This window comes from Sceloporus occidentalis, unplaced genomic scaffold, assembly GCF_023333645.1.
Source record: "Sceloporus occidentalis isolate IW3139 unplaced genomic scaffold, rSceOcc1.0.p SCAF_2, whole genome shotgun sequence".
In the NCBI taxonomy this organism is placed as follows: domain Eukaryota; kingdom Metazoa; phylum Chordata; class Lepidosauria; order Squamata; family Phrynosomatidae; genus Sceloporus; species Sceloporus occidentalis.
This window is the reverse complement of record NW_028316982.1, coordinates 247,943,703-247,964,743: the sequence shown is the minus strand read 5'-3', so window position 1 is coordinate 247,964,743 and position 21,041 is coordinate 247,943,703. Positions and strand designations below refer to the sequence as shown.

The following is a 21,041-nucleotide window of genomic DNA, read 5'->3' as shown; positions in this document are numbered from 1 at the left end:
GAAAAGGAGAGCAGGAAAAAATAGACAGTCTAAGGTGGGAAGGCCAGCCGGAATAGATATGTTTTCAGCTGTGTCTTAAAGACAGCTAATGAGGCGGCGGAGCGAAGCTCTGCAGGGAGCTTATTCCAGAGAGAAGGGGCAGCAGTAGTAAAAGCCCTCTGTGAGGTCCGCATCAAGTTGGACCTAGGGACCTCCAACAATTTGGTCCCGGAAGTTCTGAGCGTGCGAGGCGGATTATGTGGGGAGAGGCGGTCCTCCAAGTACCCTGGGCCCAAGCCATTTAGGGCTTTATAGGTCAAAACCAACACCTTGTATTGAGCTCGGAAGCAAATAGGCAGCCAATGAAGATCTTTTAAAATAGGTGTTATATGGTCCAACCTGGAGCTACCAGCGACCAGTCTGGCTGCCATGTTCTGCACCAATTGCAGCTTCCGGGTTTGGTACAAGGGTTGCCCCATGTAGAGCGCATTGCAGAAATCTAATCGAGAGGTTACCAAAGCATGTACAACAGATTCAAGGTCCTTTCGGTCCAGGTAGGGACGCAGCTGGCGTATCAGCCGTAGCTGATAACAAGCACTCCTGACCGTCGCATCCACCTGAGAAGTTAGCTGGAGCGACGAATCAAGGAGTACTCCCAAGCTGCGCACCGAGTCCTTCAGGGGGAGCGTGACCCCATTCAGGACCGGGTGACAGATCTCACCACCCGAAACCGGGGAACCTATCACCAGTACTTCCGTTTTCCCTGGATTCACACTGAGTTTGTTCTCCCTCATCCAGCCCATTACCGACGCCAAGCAGGCATCTAGAGGAGAGATGCCAACCTTAGTTACTGCATCAGTCGGAGACATAGAGAAAATTATCTGGGTGTCATCAGCGTACTGATAACACCGCGCCCCATGAAGCTGCTCTGAGTCCCAGTCCTGGGAAAAGAGCAGGATACAAACAAACAAACAAACAAAGACTTGTTTAGGAAGACATTGTGAACAGGATGAATAGTGCAAGGAACCAGTTCATTCTCTATCCTAGCAAAATCATCACAAAATTCATTTCTGAATACACTTGAAAAATACAAGCACTCAAGTGGAAGGAAAAGTGCTCTCACATTAAAGTAATTTTACCTGATCATACAGTTTTTCATCTACTAGAAGATAGGTTTTTGCCCATCGCTTAAGGAACCATACAATATCTTTTCCCATTTGGGGGCTCAAAAGGTGCGTTAGATTTGCTCTTATTGCTCGAGACTCCACTTCAGAAACTCTCAGAATAGAAGACAGCAGCCTAAAGAAAATTAAAGATACCATCAATTTCTCCTAGTGTTTTTCTTTTTAACCTTTTCTCTCCCTTTCTCTCTGTCTCTCTCATTCTCCTCTCCCCACACACAGGCTTCAAATTTTCAGAAAGATGAAAAAACAATTGCGTAGCCACAATAAGTTCCAATAATTTCCAGGGAAAAAATAATATTTTCTGTTAGGAAGATTAATTTCTCCAAGGATTTACTTTTTTCATACAGATACCTAATGCTAGCATTTATTATTTAATGTTTTCCTCATTAGTAATATGTAATAAAGGATTATATATAACATTTCCCTATTTTAACTCCATTTAATGTATTTGAATAATATGTTGAGAGATGCCAACTCTACTTTTTCTATCTCTCATAGTGATCCAAAGTTGGTTACATCTGAATGCTGCTGAACAGCTCCCTCAAATAGGCATTAAGAACTGTTTTTTTTTAAATTTATTGTTGTAGTGGAAACATATACAATCCCCCCCCAAAAGTTGGGTCACTTCTCACAATAATTTGGCATGGGGTGGTGGGGCAGGGGGATGGACAGACACATTTGAAAACACCAAAGCCAGGTTCGGTTTCCAATACTAAGCTTTGAGATAGCAGTTAGGACGTACTCAGATTCCTAGAGAATTTCCGCTGGACAGAAGACAGAGTTGGGTGCTAATTGTCTAAATGAGTATAAAGCTACTCTTCAAATCTTTGTTATTGCAGTCTACTCATAAGACATCTCTGAACTGACCACCATCAATATTTGAAAGGCAGGCTATGTCTTGGTTTATGCAGTGAGTAGCTACATACTTGTAAACTACTTGCACAAGTATTCAATGTATAATCTGTGGAAATGAATGGTACTCAGATACTGAATGTTCAGTGAATCTTATTGATCACAGTGGGATTTTAAGATGACTTTTCTTGGATCACATACTTCCTCTGCTTTTTAAATTTTATTTTCATATGACTCTAGCAATCCATTTTAATTTAAGTGTCATGGTCTAAAGTACTGAAAACTGGCAAATACCATCTCTGAGCTTATTTTTGAGATATATAAAGATACTATATTTACTTCCTCCTATACAGTGCGCCCGCGTCATACGTGGGTGTACTTTATGCGGCTTTCAGCATATGCTGAAAGCCATGCTGGGAGAAGAGGCAGCGTGTCCCATAAGGGATAATGGGTCGTGTGCCTGTGGTGCCTGTGAGCCGCCACACCACCGCACGCACAAGCCCCATTCATTTAAATGGGGCTCGAACATAGGCGGAATTCCCTTTACGCGAGGGAGTCTGGAACAGATCCCCTGCATAAAAGAAGGGCAGACTGTATTTAGTTGTCCATGACCTGATCTCAAGACTTCCGTATGCATCATAAAATATTCAGCCAGTGTAGGAACATAACAATTAGGATAGAAATGTTGTTACACCATGTAAAAACCCTGTCAACTTTAAGATCAAATTCAACATAACAGAACATGCATATGGTTTTCTGAAGAACATTCACCCTGAAAGAGGCAAGTTTTTAATCATCATTTGGACTCAGACAAGGGACAAATCACACTATCAGTTCCTCAAGGTTAGCTTCTGCAACTAGGTATTCCTCTTATAAATGGCAAGTACCCTTTCAATTATTCTCTGGCAAAAGACAATTAAATATAATCTACAAACTCCATCAGGAGCACACCGCTGATTGTCCGAAATGCAGCCCTAACACCCAATAATTTGCCGCTATGAAGACCTGAAACTGGATGTAGGTTTTAACTCCTGCTCAAGCTAACATGTTGAGTTGACATTTCTGCCCTACTAAGGGATATTTCTTTCATTTAAAATGCATTTATGGCACTGGAAGATGTAATTTCTACACGTGTCCACAACAATTCACTTTATTTCCCTTTAATAACCTATTTATACCTATGTTTGGACACTCAGCCATATAAAACTGGTATGTACTTTCAATCTAAGCTGCTCTTGCACTAAAAGGAAATGTTAACTTGCAATGCAGCTTCACTTATTCTCAAAACTGTTCAATTTTTAGTTTTATGTTTCTCCTGGATCATCAAATCTAGATCACTATGGTAATTTGACATAAAGCCTAGTTAACCTTGTTTCACCACTTGTGACATTCACAATGCTTTGACGGATTAATAATCTATGGTGTTAGCCCTATCTCCTTCTGATTTGCTTTCAATATTTGGTATTAAAATACTAAATAAATTACCTAATAACAGAATCAGTTCTGTTGTACCCTGGAATGGAAGAGGCCTTTTCTCCTGGAGATCCAAGAATTTGAAGCGTCGTATTGATGTCAACCTCAGTTGAGTGCTTAATGGAATACTCCATTATTTCTGGAGGTATTAGCGGAGTCTCTCCCTGAGTATCATTAGCTAAGAGGTAGCCTTAAAATTAAAAGCAAACAAACAAAAAAAAGAAAGTAGTGACCTCAGGTTTCCTAACCTAAATTAAATACTGTTTTAAGGGCCATAACAAGAGATGCTGAGAGCACTAGCATCAACATTTCACTAAATGCTATCATATGCTTAAACTGTAACTTGCATTTATTTTATATATTTCAGTTTTCTGTATGTGAGAACACAATCTAAACACTACAATGAAATATAATCATAGGGGCAGCACAGAATAAAATATTTAGCACTTTCAAATAATATAGCAAATGGAAACTAACTTTTGAATAAGGCATACTGCAATCTTTGTAACAAAGCAAATTCACTAATACTAATTTTAACTCAGGTTTGTATTTTTTTCACTTGCACTAAATCTGCAGCATAGGCTAACTTGAAACATTTCATAAATGTCTGTAACACTAGCAGCCAAAGTAAATAGCTTTGTTTGCAGAGGGAAAGTGTAACAGTTAGATGTAGTATTATATTTAAAAACACACACAAAAGAAATTCGGGGGGGGGGGGGGGACGATATACCTATAAAGAACAAACCTACATATTATGGAAACTGCTGGATCTGCCTAGAGTTTGCATGTCTATTCATGGTGGAACAACAAGCCTAGTGTGATTGTGAGGTCCAGTATGTAGATGTCAGTTAGGGATCTGACATGTATGTTAGTTGGCTAGGGCGATCCCAACTGCATCACATGTAGTTACATAGGACTAATTACCAGGCAAATAGCATCACAATGACATTTTATAATAAATGGCTGCATAAGACACTCAGTTAAATAAAACCCTGATGAAGTATCATTACTAATGTGTATTAGAGCAGCAGACACTGAGATGATGCTCTTGTCCCTGGAGGCTACTTCTGGAAGTTAACAGACAAGTATTTGGGACCAATTCCTTAGCTCAAACATTCCTGGCTTTCCATGAAAAGTGAAAGGTTTAGATTATGGGAAGCTATCCATGTGAAAGAGCCCAAGATTTATTTGCCTGGGGAAGAAGTGCAGGAACTGTTGCTTTGGCTCCTCCTGTTTCACTTCAAGTTTGCCACACTTGTATTTCCCTCCTATTTCTGAGCTGGCACTGGCTATTGACACTTTAAGAAGACAGAAGGCTACATCTGGGTAGAATACATCTCCATTTCCAGGGGAAGGAGAATAAACATTTCTTGGCAGCACTAGATTACTTTAAGGCCTAACCCCACAGAAGGGATGATAATATCCCTGACCACTGCATAAGTGAAGTCCAGGACTTTTGTCTAGCTTTCAGTACTGATGTCCATCACTTCAGAGGTCTTGGGGCCCAGTGATAAATTTCCTGTACTTTGGTGGACAAAGATACTCGGCAACAGTGGAATGCATTTGCAAAATAGACATCAGAATTTTCTTCGGAGCCTCTGAAATGCAGCACCTTGGATTTGTTTTTCTTTGGGATGCAACAGACAGATAGGCCTATTAGATTTTCTAAAATCAGTGGCTAGGAGAAATTAAAATCTGTAGGGAGTGAACCTGCTGAACTGAGATTTTATTGTGGGCCTAGAAATAGTCACTGGAGCTAAACAGAATTATCTGTGAAAAGGGGAAAGACAAAGAAATCACCCCCATTTCCTGTTTGAAAAAGGTTCTAGTTTAATGTAAAACCCATGCTCTCCCTTACCAAACAGTGCTGACATCTACCCAGGACTCTTTTTCAACTATGCAAAACAGTAGCGCTAAAATCCTTTCACCATCAGAGATGAAAAGCAAGAAGAGCTTTCCATCTTTGGTTTTTGATGGGGAGGGGAAATACAGGAAGCCTCTATTTTTGTGTCGTTAAAATGAAGGGTACATTTGCATGTGTCAATTGCATTCGCACAGATTTTCACTGGTAAACCAAAGCTAACAGACAACAAGGCTGACAAATGGAATTTCAGCTTCCAGTGGAGTGACATCACCTGGTCTGTTCTGAGAACATTTAGACTCACCTGTGACTAGAATAAGCCAATGAATATCCTCATATAGGTCATCAAGTACTTTATTGTCAATGGCGCCTGATCCTGGTGAGCCAATTAACTGCTGATGCCTTTGTAACTGGCCATGAAGCCTCGTCACTCTGTCTTCTAATAAACTGAGGGAAAACATTAAAGCAAACTTGATTGTATTTACATTTACACTAGCTGCATGTGTGCACTGAAATGACTTCATATGACTGTGATACATTTAGAAATTATTCAAACTTTACCTTGTAAGAAGAGGTATACAGTGTTCGGCAGCGATTCTTCCTAACATGCCTACACTGGCCAGTTGGTCAGAAAACTGTTCTCTGTCGTCCTCCTGAAGTTCACTTATTTCCTCCTCCTCTCTAGAGGCCACACCATTGGCAGTCTAGGATTTTCAAAAAGTTATAAACATATTTTATTGAGTACAGGAATTTTATAGTATTTTTATTTTTTTCAAGAAATCAGATGATCTATGATAATCACACATAGATTAACATTTGTAAAAAAAACACCACTGGTGGAAACACTCAGGAAGATAAGTACTAACCTGCATACTAAAAAATGGTTGATTACTGTCTGTTAATTATGGACCCGAACAGACAGGCCAAAATAAAGCTGCTTCGGGTCACTTTGGAGGCATGCTGTTTAAATGACACATACATCTTAACAGCTGCACCAAAGCTGCACTCCAGTGCTCAGGAATGGAGTGTGGCTTTGGTGTGACCTCCGGACTCGTATGACCCATGCATCATTTAAATAGCATACCTCCAAAGAGACCCGAAGCAGCTTTATTTTGGCAGTCTGTAACAGGCCACTGTATACTATCAAAATGGTACAAGAAGAGCTATGCCAGATTAGACCAAACTGATCTATGCCATCATTTTCCATAACAGCCAGCCAGACCATGAAGCAGAACATGAACACAATAGCTCCCTCACACCCAAGATTCCCAGCAGCTTGTAACAAGAGGCATACCATCTCTGTTACTGCAGGTGATATCTATCTATCATGATTACTAGCCATTAATTTCCATGAAGTTGTCCAATTCCTTCTAAATTCATCTAAGCTGGTGGTCACCAATACATATAGTGGTAGTGCATTCCACAGTTCCATAGCAAGTTACAAGGTAACAGAACTGAAGAATCAGGTCTCCCCAATCACTTAGTACAACTATGGTTATAAAGCAGTGCTGGGCAAAATGCAGCTCTCCAGATACTACTGATTGCAATTCCCAACATTCCTCAACACTGGCTATACTACCTAGGGCCAATGAGAGCTGCAACCCAACAATTCTTTGTTGTAGAATTTTGAGCAACACTTTGCTTGTGTGGGAAATTAATGCAATGGTCCTGTGGTTACTGCAATCCCTGGTGTCCTCTTTCTTTGTGGATTAGGATTATATTGAGCATTTTCAAAGTCTTCTGGAGGGCTGATGCAGCTCACCAGTTGCCCACCCTTGATCTAAAACATAAAGAATAATGAATGAACTACAGACTCATGTTCCTTCCTATGTACATGGTTTGTCTTTCTGTTTCTTTTTTGAACATTAACCATACTTTGTCATAAAGGTCAGACAGGAAAAACACTTGCTTTCAAACCAGGTTCAAAATTCCACTTCAGGCCATTGATTCTGACACTGGTTTCTAGAGAAAGCCCTGTAAAAGCTTTTCCAATTCCTACTTCACAACAAAGTAGGCTTCAATTGTAGGAAATCTGCAACTCTCCAGATTTTGTTGAATTGCAGGTCTTAAGTAGCTCTAGTCAATGCTGAGGAATGCTTGGAGTTGAAGTCCAATAACATCTGGAAACTACATGATTCCATCCCTGCTATACTTAGTGCTGATCAGGAAACAGAGAGGGAGGTTGTGTTAGGAGAGAGTATAAATCTGTGACTTGTTCAAAAATTTCTAAAACCTAGGTTATCTAAACTGAGCTACAATCAAATAAGAGAAAATACAGTGGACCCTTGTTATCCGCTGGGATTTGGTTCCAGGATCCCCTGTGGATAACAAAATCCGTGGATGCTCAAGTCTCATTAAATACAATGGCAGAGCAAAATGGTGTCCCCTATATAAAATGGCAAAATCAAGGTTTGCTATTTGGAATTTATACTTTTTTTGAATATTTTCAAGCCGTGAATGCTTGAATCCGTGAATAAAAACTCCGTGGATAAGAAGGGCCGATTGTAATAGGCCTAAACTCAATTGTTAGCTCCAACCACAGCTGAGTTCTGAACCAACAGAACTCACGTAAGTGTTGGTTCATCAAGGTCCCATTGATTTAATCGGTCTACGCTGGTATGGACTGGGACCTAGATTTCACGCATTGTTTATACCATAATTATTAATACAGATTCTATACTTCTAGAGACTGCCAACAAATACCAGGTGCTGTAGGCTATATTTCAGATAAAGAAGTTGGTAAAACCACCTCTGAGTATGAAAACCCCATGAAATTCACTGAGTCGCCATAAGCCAACAAGCGACTCAAAGGCACATATACACATACTGTTCAAAAATGATCTCCATGTTCACAGTTCAATTTTTTTTATAAATACCACTTTCGTTTCCTTCTTCTCAGAATTAACTAAGATGTTGCTTCTTTAAATCTTACAGGTTGCTTGTGTGTGGTACAAAACACACTCTCATGTGATCCATCTGTGCATTGTTTCAGCATCCACAATAAAGCATGAGGCAGCAGCATGATCAACACCTCTACTCAGCCAGAGCTTGAACCATGTGATATGCAACCTGCAACCCATTCCTTGTAAGTATAGAAATAACTAAATCAGATATACTTATACCATGGAAGTGGAGCCAATCTCTCTCTTTAAATTACAACTATAATGTAACATATTTTACACTCTAATTATTGAAACAAGGAATTATTACCGTATATATGCAACTATAAGTCGAGAAATTTATGCCCCCAAATTGCCCCTAAAATTTTGGGTAGACTTATATAAGGGTCAATACATCGGTAATGCTTAGAATGGTCCTAAAGCAAGCAAGCCTGACGCCCCAGTCCGTTTTGCAAGCCCTGGCTTCCTATGGGAAAAACTCCCCATTTAAGAACACTTACTTCTCTCTTGCTTCGTTTTGCAAGTCCTGGCCTGGCTTCCTATGGAAAAACCTCTCTATTTAAATCCACTTACTTCTCTCTTGCTCCATTTTGCAAGCCCTGGCTTCCTATGGAAAAATCTCTCCATTTAAATTCACTTACTTCTCTCTTGCTCTGTTTTGCAAGACCTGGCTTCCTATCAAAAAAATCTCTCCATTTAAATCCACTTGCTTTTTTCTCTGGTCCATTTTGCAAGTCCTTGCTTCCTATGGAAAAAACTCTCCATTTAAATCCACTTGCTTCCTTTCTCAATCCGATGTTAAAACCTCTCCTCCAGCACCTGGGAATCGGTTGGGAGAGGTCCAGAGAAGGAGAAGGAGGACAGAAGTAGTATTTAATCTTTTCCATCCTTCCTTATAGCCCCCTAAGTTTTACCCTTGACTTATCCATGGATCATATCACAATCCGGATTTTGACCCTGAAACCTTCCCTCAACTTATACATGAAGTCGACTTGTCCACGAGTACATATCGTATGTGACTGCTTTCTTCCAGGTTTTGTTTAAAACAACATAGTATGGATGTTAGACACTGGATCCAAGTCATGCCTCATCTCTGAAGGGCTCTTTCAGACCTATTTCCTTTAGGCAAACCGTCAAATAATGCTCTTAACAACTTCAAAGCCTCAGCTGTTTACTGAAGAGTGTTCCTCTATTTGAAAAGCCTAGTTGTTGCTTTGATAGTGAAGAAGTCCAGCTCTACCATGTCAGATGCGGCTTTTAAATGGTTACTCATGGGATAATCAACTTATCTCACAAAACGTCATGAATAAAGCTCTGTAAACAAGTTATGCTAAGACTGCCAAGTCATGGATTCAAAGACCTCCTTTACTTTCTTATAGTCTACAGTGGCACAAAGAATACTAGCCTGGGCTTAAAGTAAATATTTTCAGAAGAGAAGCACTTTAATAAACTTTACATTACATTCATTCTAAGTATAGTAAAATAGCTCCTTGTAGATATCATATCTCAAGGAAGCCATACCAGAACCTGTTAAAAGTGCAAAAACTACACCTCTTTTTATCACTTAATATGCCACAGAGGTGTGCCATCTTCCCTTGGACCCTAAAGCTAGAATTATCAAAAGATAATTCTTTTGAAAAACTTCATAATGATGCAGCACATTAAAGATCAGACTAGACTCATAATATCCACAAAATACCACACAATCGGACTCTGGCTCCTTAAAAGTTTTGAAGGACAAGCCAAGAAAGCTGCATGAGGTTTTTTTCTCACAATTGTTTCCCACAGCTGTTGCTTCTTCTAGTACACCATTTTGAAGCAGGAATCCTTTTGGCATAGTTACACTGCTGGTGGCAGCAAAGGCAACAGCAACAAAATGATATAGACTATGGGCCCCAGGAAAAAGATGACAAAGGAGAGGAAAAGGCAACAAAACCATCAATTTTAGTTACTGCAGGAAGACACTGTCAGCTCCAAAATGCTCACTTCTGAATGCTTAGCTTCCAGAGGCTCCTCAGACTCAAGGCATTTTGAGAGGTATGGCTGAGACAATGGCCAACTGTCTGAGACATCTCTCCTGGAGTGCCTCAACTCTGAGGAACCACACCCTCAAAGCCAGGCATTTGAAAATAAGCAGCTCAGAAAAAGCAGCTGCTGCAACTACCTCCCTGAATATTTATTTCATTTATAAAAAATATTTATAACCTGCCCTTTCTCATGAAAATAAGCACAGAAAAAACAATAAACAATTCTAGCTAAAAACAAGAAAATAGGTTAAACAGGATAAAAACATATTAAACAAGATGACTTAAAACAATGTAAAATTAAGAAAACAATTTAATAAGTTGTAAAGAGGGAATGCAGTTATTATCATAATGGACTACGACACTAGTACAGTGCATCAACAGCATTCCAGCCTGAGTGTCCTGTCATTACAATTTCATTAAGCCCTTGGGCTTTTATGGCTGTGTTTTATTTATTTTTCAAGTTTGCTTTAATTAGGTTTTGTTAAATATTCATTTTATATATACACACTCTATACACACACACACACACATACACACATACATATATATATATACATATATACACATATATACATACATACACATATACATATATATATATACACACACACACACACACACACACACACACACTATATACTATAATTACTATAATCCATCCAACTAAATTATGGTTTAACATGTCAGAATGTTTATTTCAAAAAAGGCCAACCAAATTGCTCTACATCCCAAGACCTTCCATATCAAGAACTTACCAAATTCCTTGTACCATCAGGAGCAGCTAAATGGCACTGGATGTAAGAATTAAAAACCTGAACAGCATGTTGAGTAAAGAAGCCTTTATGGAAATGTTTATCATCTTGCACCAAAGTAAGCCAAGATTCCAAGAGCTTGTCATAGGCTTCCATGTATACCATGTCATCTTTGTCAAGCTAAGGAAACAGAACAAAAAGATTTGCTATCATAATTTGTTCAATCTCTCACCAAGTAAGAATGTAAAGGGAAAGCATTTCTATTAATACACAAGTGTTTTTTATTCAAATTATCAAAATATCCACATAATAATTCATATTTATCTCAATATATCCATAGCTGGCATTTTATTAACAACAACAATAACAATTTATTTCCTGCCTCCCAGTCAGGGTACACAGTGCTAAAATACAAAACACAATTAAATACACATAAACCCACAATTAAAATACAGTACTATAAAACCATTAAAGTAAACTCATAACAGTAATATACAAATTGAAAAGTAATTATTTAAAATTGAATAATTCTAATTTTCACAAGTTTGAATAATCTAAAACAGGGGTGTGCAAAGTGCAGCCAATTGGCTGTATGCAGTCCCCTTGGGTCTAAATTTTTGGTTTGCCCCCAAATGCTGCCCAGTACCCTTTAGGGGTGCCTGCCAATACAGCCCCCTAGCTTTCCACAGTTTCCCACACCTAATCTAAAACTACAAAGAGTGTAGGTTAGCCAGTCCCCCACCCACCCATTGCAACCTTTTCCCAGGTTATGCTCCATAGTATTAAACAGGGTAAGCATTACAGAGGGTAATCCCAAGCCATGAGAACGGCTTTCAGGTATATAGGAAGCTACAGCAGGAAGAAGATGACAAAAATGTCCCGCGTTGGAAGGGGAACTCTGCTTGAGATTCTTAGGTTCCAGTCCATTTACAATGAAATAAAGTGAAGGGGTAGATTTTAATAAATATGATAGAATTTAAGGATTATTCAGATATTTTTAATTAACATTTTTCGTAATGAAGGTCATTAACAATAACAAATAAGAAATTCATTAAACAAAGTGTCCACTACCCATCACAGTAATAAGTAAGCTTGACTTTGGTGAAACAAAATAAAACAACTCCAAACCCAAACAGTTATCTTCAGAACCAACAGCAAAAATCTAGCAGACATCTAAAGGGTAGTTCGCCAAATAATTTCCTTATGAAACTGCATCTGATGGGACTCAATTCTGAATAGACATGTAAAACCACACTTCCTTGAATGCATCTAATCTCATTATGTTCATACTTGGCTGGTAGACAAACAGAAAACACTAGCAATTTCCAGGTAGAATTAGGGAATGTCTGAAATCCTGGAAAGCTACTGCTGCCAGTCAGAGGCCCTCAACAGATGGGCCTTTGCAGCGCCCTCGTTACATGTGAGGGTTGCCTGGTGGGCGGAGCGCCTACACGCCTGGCAACCCTCGCACGTAATGAGGGTGTCGCAGCTGTGCAGCACCACCTACACGGTGCACACAGCTATGACGTCGCAGCTGCACAACATCCAAACAGCGCTGCACAGCTGTGATGCCATCGGGGCGTCTTTGCAGGTTTGCTGTGGCTCAGATGCACAGCAAAAAGGAGCCATTTTTTACTACTCCTTTTTTGCTGCACAGCAGCGTCGCACAATCTGGTAGCTGCGGCGCTGCTGTGCAGCAAAAAGAGGCGCCTCCCTGGTGCCTCTTTCTGGCACTCTGTACCCTGCCATAGTTAACAATATTGGGCTAGATGTTCTTTGTATTAGAGTAGGATAGCTGAAACGTGGTATATATTATATTTGGCAATGATTTTTTTAAAGCTGGATGTTATACTGATGATGTATCCCATATTGTGATCACTCTGGGATTACGTAGCAATATAGGGAAAGATATACAGTACATTTTAAAATAAATTGATAAACTGTGTAATGGAATTGACTCATGGGTTATTTCAGCCTCTTCCAAAATTCAAGGCAATTACATACAATGTCTGAAACCTTCTTCCAACTGGCAGAGGAAAGAGATTTTCTGTTATGCTGCAGTTTAAAGCAGAAATACTTGTCTGCTTAATTCAAAGCTCAGCGTAGTGTAAAAAAAGTCAACCAAATTCTTTCCCATATTCTTTGTATTTTCAGAAAATAAAGGGAAATATCTGTGTGTCTCTCTAAGCAAGAGGAGCAGGGATACTTGTTCCAGGCAATCAGGTTTGTTTATGCATTTCGTATGGAGTAATTCCACAGGATATGCCCAAACATCTTTGAAGACTGGAAAGCGGAGGCACTAAATTCTACTATCTAATGCTGAGGTAGCCCACAAATTGGTCTTCCTGAAAAATCTGTCAACCTGAGGAAAGACCAATACAGCAAAGTAAAGTCCTGCCCTGCCCATTTTTTCTTCTTCTTAACTAAACAATGTTAGAAGGGATCCAAAAAACTGTTAGCTTGTTCAATAATCCTGTTGCATGCTCCCTGGCCATTATTTAGAACACATGTTCAAAGACTCTTCGGGCACAAGGACATGCTGTACAAGTACAAACCTACAAGGTATAAAGAACTGCCAGTGCAGAATACTCTGCAGGGAATTCAATACCCATCTGGTTTTTCAGGACATAGCCATCTATAGCCAAAAATCCACAAACAAGAAATACTACATGTTTTTACATAAGCAAATCATAATTCCACTAGTTGCACTTTGGACTATGGTGACAATCAATACACCTTTTTGGAGCCTGAAAAGATGGATGGAAGTGATGAAGGAGAAGTCTGACAAAAGATTCATTTGGCATGAACAAATGTACCATAGCGGGCATTGACTGATCTCTCGGTGCTTATTTCAAATTACCAACCCTAGGACAGATTGCATCAGACTACAATGAGCAAGAAACTGAATACCTAAACCCACAAGACAGTACAGATTAATACATGAAAACTCTAACAGATATTGGAAAAAAATCAAATTGCACAAACTTAGAGCTATGAAGCAGAGAGGGAGAAAATCGATTATTAAGCTTGAGATTCAAAACAGACATTACCATCAAGGGGCTTTCAGTGTGCAGAGAGCTGATTTAGGGGTATAGCCACACCACAGAATTAAAGCAGTTTGACACCACTTTAACTGCCATGATGCTATCCTACACAATTCTGGGATTTGTAGTTTGGTGAGACACCAGAACTTTCTGACAGACCAGGCTGAATACCTCATCAAACTATAAATACCAGGATTTTGTAGGCTAAAGCCATGGCATTTAAAGTGGCATCAAACTGCTTTAATTCTACAGTGTGGATGCACCCATACTCTCGGCCTTTACAAACTGCAAGCAGAAAAGCATGCAGGATGCCAAAGGTATGCCTCTCATCCAGCAACTGTCCTTGTCAACGATGTAGATGAATGTTCAAGACGTATTTTGTGTCCACATCATGTCTGATTCACTAATTAATTTTTACTGGACAAATTGTCTTTATGTACTTATGAAGAATCCCATCTCAGTTCTGCCCTGGTAGTTTCCACAGCTATGAACAGCAATTCTGTGAATCTCTTCTAAATAAAAGTGCACCTAAAGGACTAGCACAGATGAATACTCTGCCCTTCTGCCCTGCAGCCCTTGGGTCTACCTAAACTCAGCTCTGTGAAGTTTCCCAGCAAGTTTTGGGGGTATCCAGAAGGCTAAAGTAGAGAGCACCACCTCCATATGCCAGATTCTGCTGTTCTTCAAACAGTTATCCAGAGCTGTATTCTGCCTCCAGGCCACAGAAATTGCATATGCAATTTTTGCATAAACTGTCAGGAGTCTGCAGAAATGCTAAATTATTTTAGGCAGGGTACAAACCGACAGAAAGAGGCATGTCCCCGGCGCCTCTCTTTGCTCTGCAGGAGTGCCGCAGCAACCAAATTGCATGGTGCTCCTGCGGAGCAAAAAAGGAGCACCGGGAAATGGCTCCTTTTTGCAGTGCACTTCCGCGCCCTAAAGCGCTGGTGACACCACGGTGACGTCGCAACTGTGCCGCCCCGTCTGGAGGCGGCACAGCTGCGACATCACCAGTACGCACTGTGTCTGGTGGGCGCACTGCAGCTGCGGCACCCTCGTCACATACAAGGGCTGCTGGGCGTGTGGGCGCTCCACCCACCAGGCAGCCCTCGTACGTGACGAGGGCGCCTCAAAGGCCCATCTGTTCCGGGCCTTAGCAATCAAGAAAAGAGCACGAGAGAATGCAGGGGGAAACACACAGGACTTTGGGTTAAAAAACTGTTTCTTTTAGTTTCTGGTTTCCACAATGAAAGCACACAGTTCTCCGACTATACTTAGACTCAGATGTCTGGAACCACAGACAAAATACCAAGTAGGCTGAGATGGAGTGGATGAATACCTTTAGTATATTTGCCTAACATTTACTGACTTTTCTTTTCAGTTTATTATATTGTTTGATAAGGAGCATAATGATGATGATTCTACCTTATATAAACCAAAATAAAGACCACCACAATACCGGTCTTTTATGGAAAGTTATATCAGACCAATCATCATGTTCAACAGGTTCACAATCTCTATGTACTATATAGATGCCGCATGCTTAAAGAATTATACCAATTCCATTTTTCCATTCCATCTTCCTGCTGTCAAACATATTATACTATCTCAAGTTGTTAAATTACTTTATTATTACTATAAAATTAATGAAAATATCTGGAGAAGGAAGAAGAAGAGGAATCACAGCAGTGAAAGGAACAAAAATATGTATATGCTAACATTCTTCAACTCAGCCCTACAATGTCCAATAATATCCATATAACTGTTTCTTGGAAGCACACTAAAGAGATTACTTAGCTAGAACTAATGATTCTTGGAAACTTTAGGAGGAAAAATTGTGAGAACTTAAACAACTGTTCAATTTGCCGGAGGCAGCATTGTTCTTTCATACTATGATTCTAGTTTTTCCATGTTAAAATATTTTTTAAATCCTCAGTTACATTCTCAGGTAAACTTCAAAAGACAGTATAATCAAGGAAGGGCTCAAAATACAATTTAATTATGTGGATTCCTATTAAAAGTTCCAAGGTTTAACTGGAACTAAACGCTAAGCATGTATTGTCTCACATTTCATTAGGTGCTCTCAAACTAAGTTGACTTCCACATAAAACAGACATGTACACAGATGCAATTCATCTGAGCTACTGCAAATCTATTTAATATCTGGGAGTAAAATCCTACATGGTAAACTAGCCTAATCCTCTCCTTTTAATACACTATTTTAACAATTAACAGCCAGTATTTTGGAGTGAGGTTTTTGACGTCCAAAGTTGGCACTTACCACTTCTTCCAAGGCAGCACTTCTCCCAAAAGAGCAAGTCAGGTGTGTGAGGCAGTTAACGAATGAAGAAAAAAGTTCATTTGGAATGGCTGTTAATATATTGCGAGGAAATACAGTGATCAAGTTGCTGATTATGCTTGATATTCCCACTGCTTCCGAGTCCTCTATCTCAATTCTGTAGATCAAACATTTTATACAAAGAAAAAGTCAATAATTCCACTAGCACATTCAAATCAGGATCAGTTGTGACATTCTTCAGAAAGATCCCTTTAAGCAGTTTTATGCCACAGTTCAAGCTACAAAACAACAAAGGTCCCTCCCTCCTTCCCTCCCACAGCAAACCTAAATTCTAGGAAGCAATCGTATTCCATACCCATTGATAGTGTTGAGCAATCCTTCAATGAAGTGAGCTAAATAATCAACTTGAGAACTTTCGTCTGGAAACACCGGCCCATGTAGCGAGGCTAGCTGGGCTAAGCACTGCAGCGAGTCTTGTGCCATATCTGTGTCTTCTCTAATTTTTCGATGCACCTTTTCAGAAATGAGAGGGTTAACACCACATCAGGGGGTGGGGAGGAGAAAATAAGATGTTCTTTTACTATACGGTCACATGGCTTATGATTCCTAAAGAGGAGCATACACGTACACAGGGTTTATTCTAGTTTCCATTAAATTTGAAATAAACAGTCTATTATTCCTAGCCATGTAAGCTGCCCTCTCAATATACCAACTTCATAAACCATATTTAATTAATCAAAGCCAGCATTTCACTAGGACCTACCTACATGTTGAAATGTCTATGCATGTCGAGTCTTAGAGAGAAACAGATGCCAGCCAGTCAGACATGCTGCTACTTCTAAAAACAGCAATAATGACAGCCATCTGTATTATGCTAACTATGCCTGGGCTACAGGGTCTTGCTAAAGTTAGTCGACAAGTTCAATCAAGATTATAGAGATGCTTCTTTAACAGAGGTAAACACAGGACCTTCAAAAATTAAATGTAGTGAAATCTTCCTTTTTTTAAAAAAAGACCGCTCTTAAATCTTATTGCAACAAGCAGGATTTCTTCCCTTGTTGGCACTAACTTCCTCACAAGACCCTCACCAACAATAAATCATCTCTACAAACATTTGTTTGTTCACTGATTATTTATGATGAAATAGGGACACAAAGGATTTCTTTTAAAAGAAATCCTTGGATGCAAAGTAGAATAGCATCTGGAATTCAGCATCAGGACATACTAGCCTTAGGATTCATTACAGTTACATTATACTGAAGAACACTGTGCTTTGTCATTATCAAACAAATTGGTTGAAGTAGCTACAATGCATCTAAGTAACAATAATAATGACATAAAGCTATTTTATTACCTTTTTATTACTACATTTATACAGCAAACCCATAATGCAAGTTTTTGTACAGCTCAGAAAATGAATATAGCATTAAGACAAAATGATGAAAAGGAAAGGAGGTGAGGAAAAAGAAGGCATCTAACAGCACCTCTCAAAGTAATTTATTTTAACATGAGTTGTCACAGATATAGGGCCAAAACACACTGCAGAAAAAAAATCCAGTTTCAGATGACTTTAACTGCACTATCTCAGCGCTATGGAATCCTGGGAAATATAGTTTATTGCGGTACCAGAGTTGATAGATAATGCTAAATGTCTCATAAAACTATAGTACCCAGACTTACTCAGCACTGAGCCAGGGCAGTTAAAGTGATCTCAAACTGGATTATTTCTGCAGTGTGTTTTGGACCATAGTTCATGTTAAGTAAATTGGTTAATTTTCAATGTGCTGCTAGATTCCTTCTTTTCCTCCTTCCTTTTTATTCTGCAACCGACTAACCCAGCTACTTCTTTGAAAAGTAAAGTAACCCACACTCTTTGTAGTGTTTAGTTTTAGATGTAGATAGCTGATTAAAGCTGGAACAGAAAATCTTGCCTTGAAAATAGGAAGACAATGGAAAGAAATGGGGGGGGGGGGTGTTTAAGAAAATGGTAATGTCGATTTTTGTTTCTTTCGCCCTTTTTGCTTTTGTCTTGTTGGTTTCTATTGTATTATTTTGCCTTTTAAGTAATCAAGTATATTTTCAAATATAAAAAAATTAAAAAAGAAAAGTAAAGTAATGAAAAGTATTAAAAGTAAACTGGTTAAAAATTCAGATTTTAAAAGAGAGAGGTTTTATTTTTAATTAATGTATTTTATTTTTAAAGGCCATCACAGAAATCTAAAATAGATTTAGATTAAACAGTAGATATGATCATAAAGTAGAATAATAGATTCTCTTCTTGTAAAGACACACTGTGAGTTTTGAGACAAAACTAGGTTCAATGCAACCATTTATATATATATCAATCCATACACTGCTTGAATTGATTTACAAATGATGCGGGTATAAAAACAAAGCATTTGTAAGAAGAGGAGAGACTTTGTTTTAGAGATTCAAATAATTAGTCACAGATATGCTAAAATGATCACAATTTCATCAGTATGGGTGATATCTAACAAAATACCAAGATTTAATATTTAACAAGTATTTAAGTTTGTCTTGTGAAAAGTCTTGATTTCTTTTTTTTCATTTTTATTTAATTTGATTTCAACATAACAATAATCAATATTGTCGTGTTCCATCAAAAATCCTGATTTCTTAAAATCAATTATCTTACATCAAAATGTAGGTTTTTTTCAAACAGAAGGCTTCCTAAAAGAGAATTATATTAGAAAGGGTTAACCTGTAGCCTCAAAAACTATTTGCTTGAGGAGGTTTCCCAGCTGACAGTAGCAACTGTCTGGGTTGTCTAGACAGCTGTTCACTTTGTGTGCAGCTGTTAAGTAGTCTGCCAGTAAGTTTTTCACCTTTTTGAAAATGCTCTAGTGAGATTTTTTAAAAATTATAAGTAACTATGTATCCACAAAGCTGCTGAGAGAATTAGAAAGGGATACAAAAGATTTAGTATCATCTTCTAGACAAGTTTTAAATACACTTCTTGACTTTGAAAGCAATAGCCTCAAATTCCATCAGTACAGAATTCTATTTTGGGAGACAAGTCCAAACTCTTTTCTTCATAAATTTTCCTGAATAATAAAAGAATAGCTCTTTTCCACTAACTTCTGAAGAACTGGAGCTTTTCATTACTTAATGGTGCAACATATTGTTCAAGAAAAAGGCTCCATTGGATGTGGACAGAACTGGGCTACATGTTTCCTGAAAAGGAAAACAGTTCATCTTCATGAGAAATACTATGGGGAAGTCTGCTCTATGTAGAAGAGCCATATGCACCTTTTCCACGAGTGACAAAACAAATACACTTGTATTTGTTGAGACATGATACAAAACAAATTCATTTGTGTTTGTCCCCTACTATAGTATAAGCACAAGTTTCGTACCTGGAAATATTATTTACATAGGAAATTGTCAATGGGAAACAGTGCTAAGTTGATTTTGATTTTGCTACACTGCATGAGCATGGTGCCTTCCTGGAGAGCAGGATGAGATTAGTGTGCTTTTTACTATTGACAGTTTGACTGACCATTGATATTGGAGAGTCTCATTTAAGTTTTTAGACTGTTTGGTTTGAAATCACTCTCCTTCTCATTCCACAAATCACATACAGATGTAGAGAGATCTTGTAGCACCTTTGAGACTAACTAAATGAAACAAGTTGGCAGCATGAGCTTTTGTAGACTTCATTATACTTCCTCAGATGCATTTTGTAGACTTCAGTGTACTTCCTGAGATGTAGATTAAAGTCTACAAAAGCTCATGCTGCCAACTTTATTTCAGTTAGTCTCAAAGGTGCTACAAGATCTCTCTACATACTGATTCTACAGACTAACACAGCTATCTCTTTGAATTTTACTTATAGATGGAAACTGAATAAACCTATATTGCTCAAGCAAAATCTCTGAAGCAACAGTGTCAACCAAGTGTGCAAAAATATATGTACCAGTGCTAAGGATCCTATCTGAGGGATTATGGAAGCTGTAGTCACTTCCAAAAATAACCTTTCCCATACTCTAGTGAATATTTCAGTGAGCACAAATACAGCCACATCATCAGCATTTATTGAAAAACAATGGAACCTATGGAAATACTGTTTGGAAAAGCACATAACTTATTTGTACAACTCTTACCTGAATTTCTTCTATTGCATCCAAGAGGGAGAAAAGAAATCCAACAAGAATCTTAGAAAGATGTAATAAGTACCAAAAGAAGCAGCAGCAGAAGATGACAGTGACTTTTTGCTACTAAGTTAGCATTGCAGGAGAATAGGACTTACTGTGAAGAAAAGCTCCATGACTCTGCTGTCCAGGAGGGTCTCACGCCAGGACTCTGTTGGCTTTAGCATCACATTTTGTGAGGATTCAAACATAGCTATATAATGTCTGCCTAGTTATCTGGTGTCAAGGTCAACAACAACATTCCAATTTAGATTTTTTTTATATAAAATAAATCCCAGATACAACAGGTCCCATTCAGAAAGAATGCAATGGAAACAAACTTTAAGCCCCTTCACATACACAGCATAATTCATGCATGAGGACAAGGAATAAAAGGTATTAAGTACTGAAAAAAAGAATGCTCTAGGAATGCCAGATAACAGTTTGATCACAATGACGAGACATTCCACAGTGGCACAATTGCTTTAATAATCATTCCAACAAGACAGGAGGAGAAAG

The 21,041-nt window shown here is 38.7% G+C and overlaps 1 protein-coding gene across 6 annotated transcripts in view; it reads right to left on the bottom strand.

Moving 5' to 3' along the window:
- The window catches only part of LOC149319946 (exportin-4), an 81,020-nt gene that overhangs the window by 24,124 nt on the left and 35,855 nt on the right, over window positions 1-21,041 (bottom strand). For all 6 annotated transcript variants that reach the window (XM_089512635.1, XM_089512636.1, XM_089512637.1 and 3 more), the window contains 8 exons: window positions 20,642-20,754; window positions 16,727-16,884; window positions 16,354-16,528; window positions 11,032-11,208; window positions 5,911-6,053; window positions 5,654-5,796; window positions 3,501-3,678; window positions 1,119-1,278 (listed from right to left, as the gene is read on the bottom strand). In XM_089512635.1, coding sequence (XP_089368761.1) covers window positions 1,119-1,278; window positions 3,501-3,678; window positions 5,654-5,796; window positions 5,911-6,053; window positions 11,032-11,208; window positions 16,354-16,528; window positions 16,727-16,884; window positions 20,642-20,754 — 1,247 coding nt within the window. The remainder of the gene's footprint in view (window positions 1-1,118; window positions 1,279-3,500; window positions 3,679-5,653; window positions 5,797-5,910; window positions 6,054-11,031; window positions 11,209-16,353; window positions 16,529-16,726; window positions 16,885-20,641; window positions 20,755-21,041) is intronic.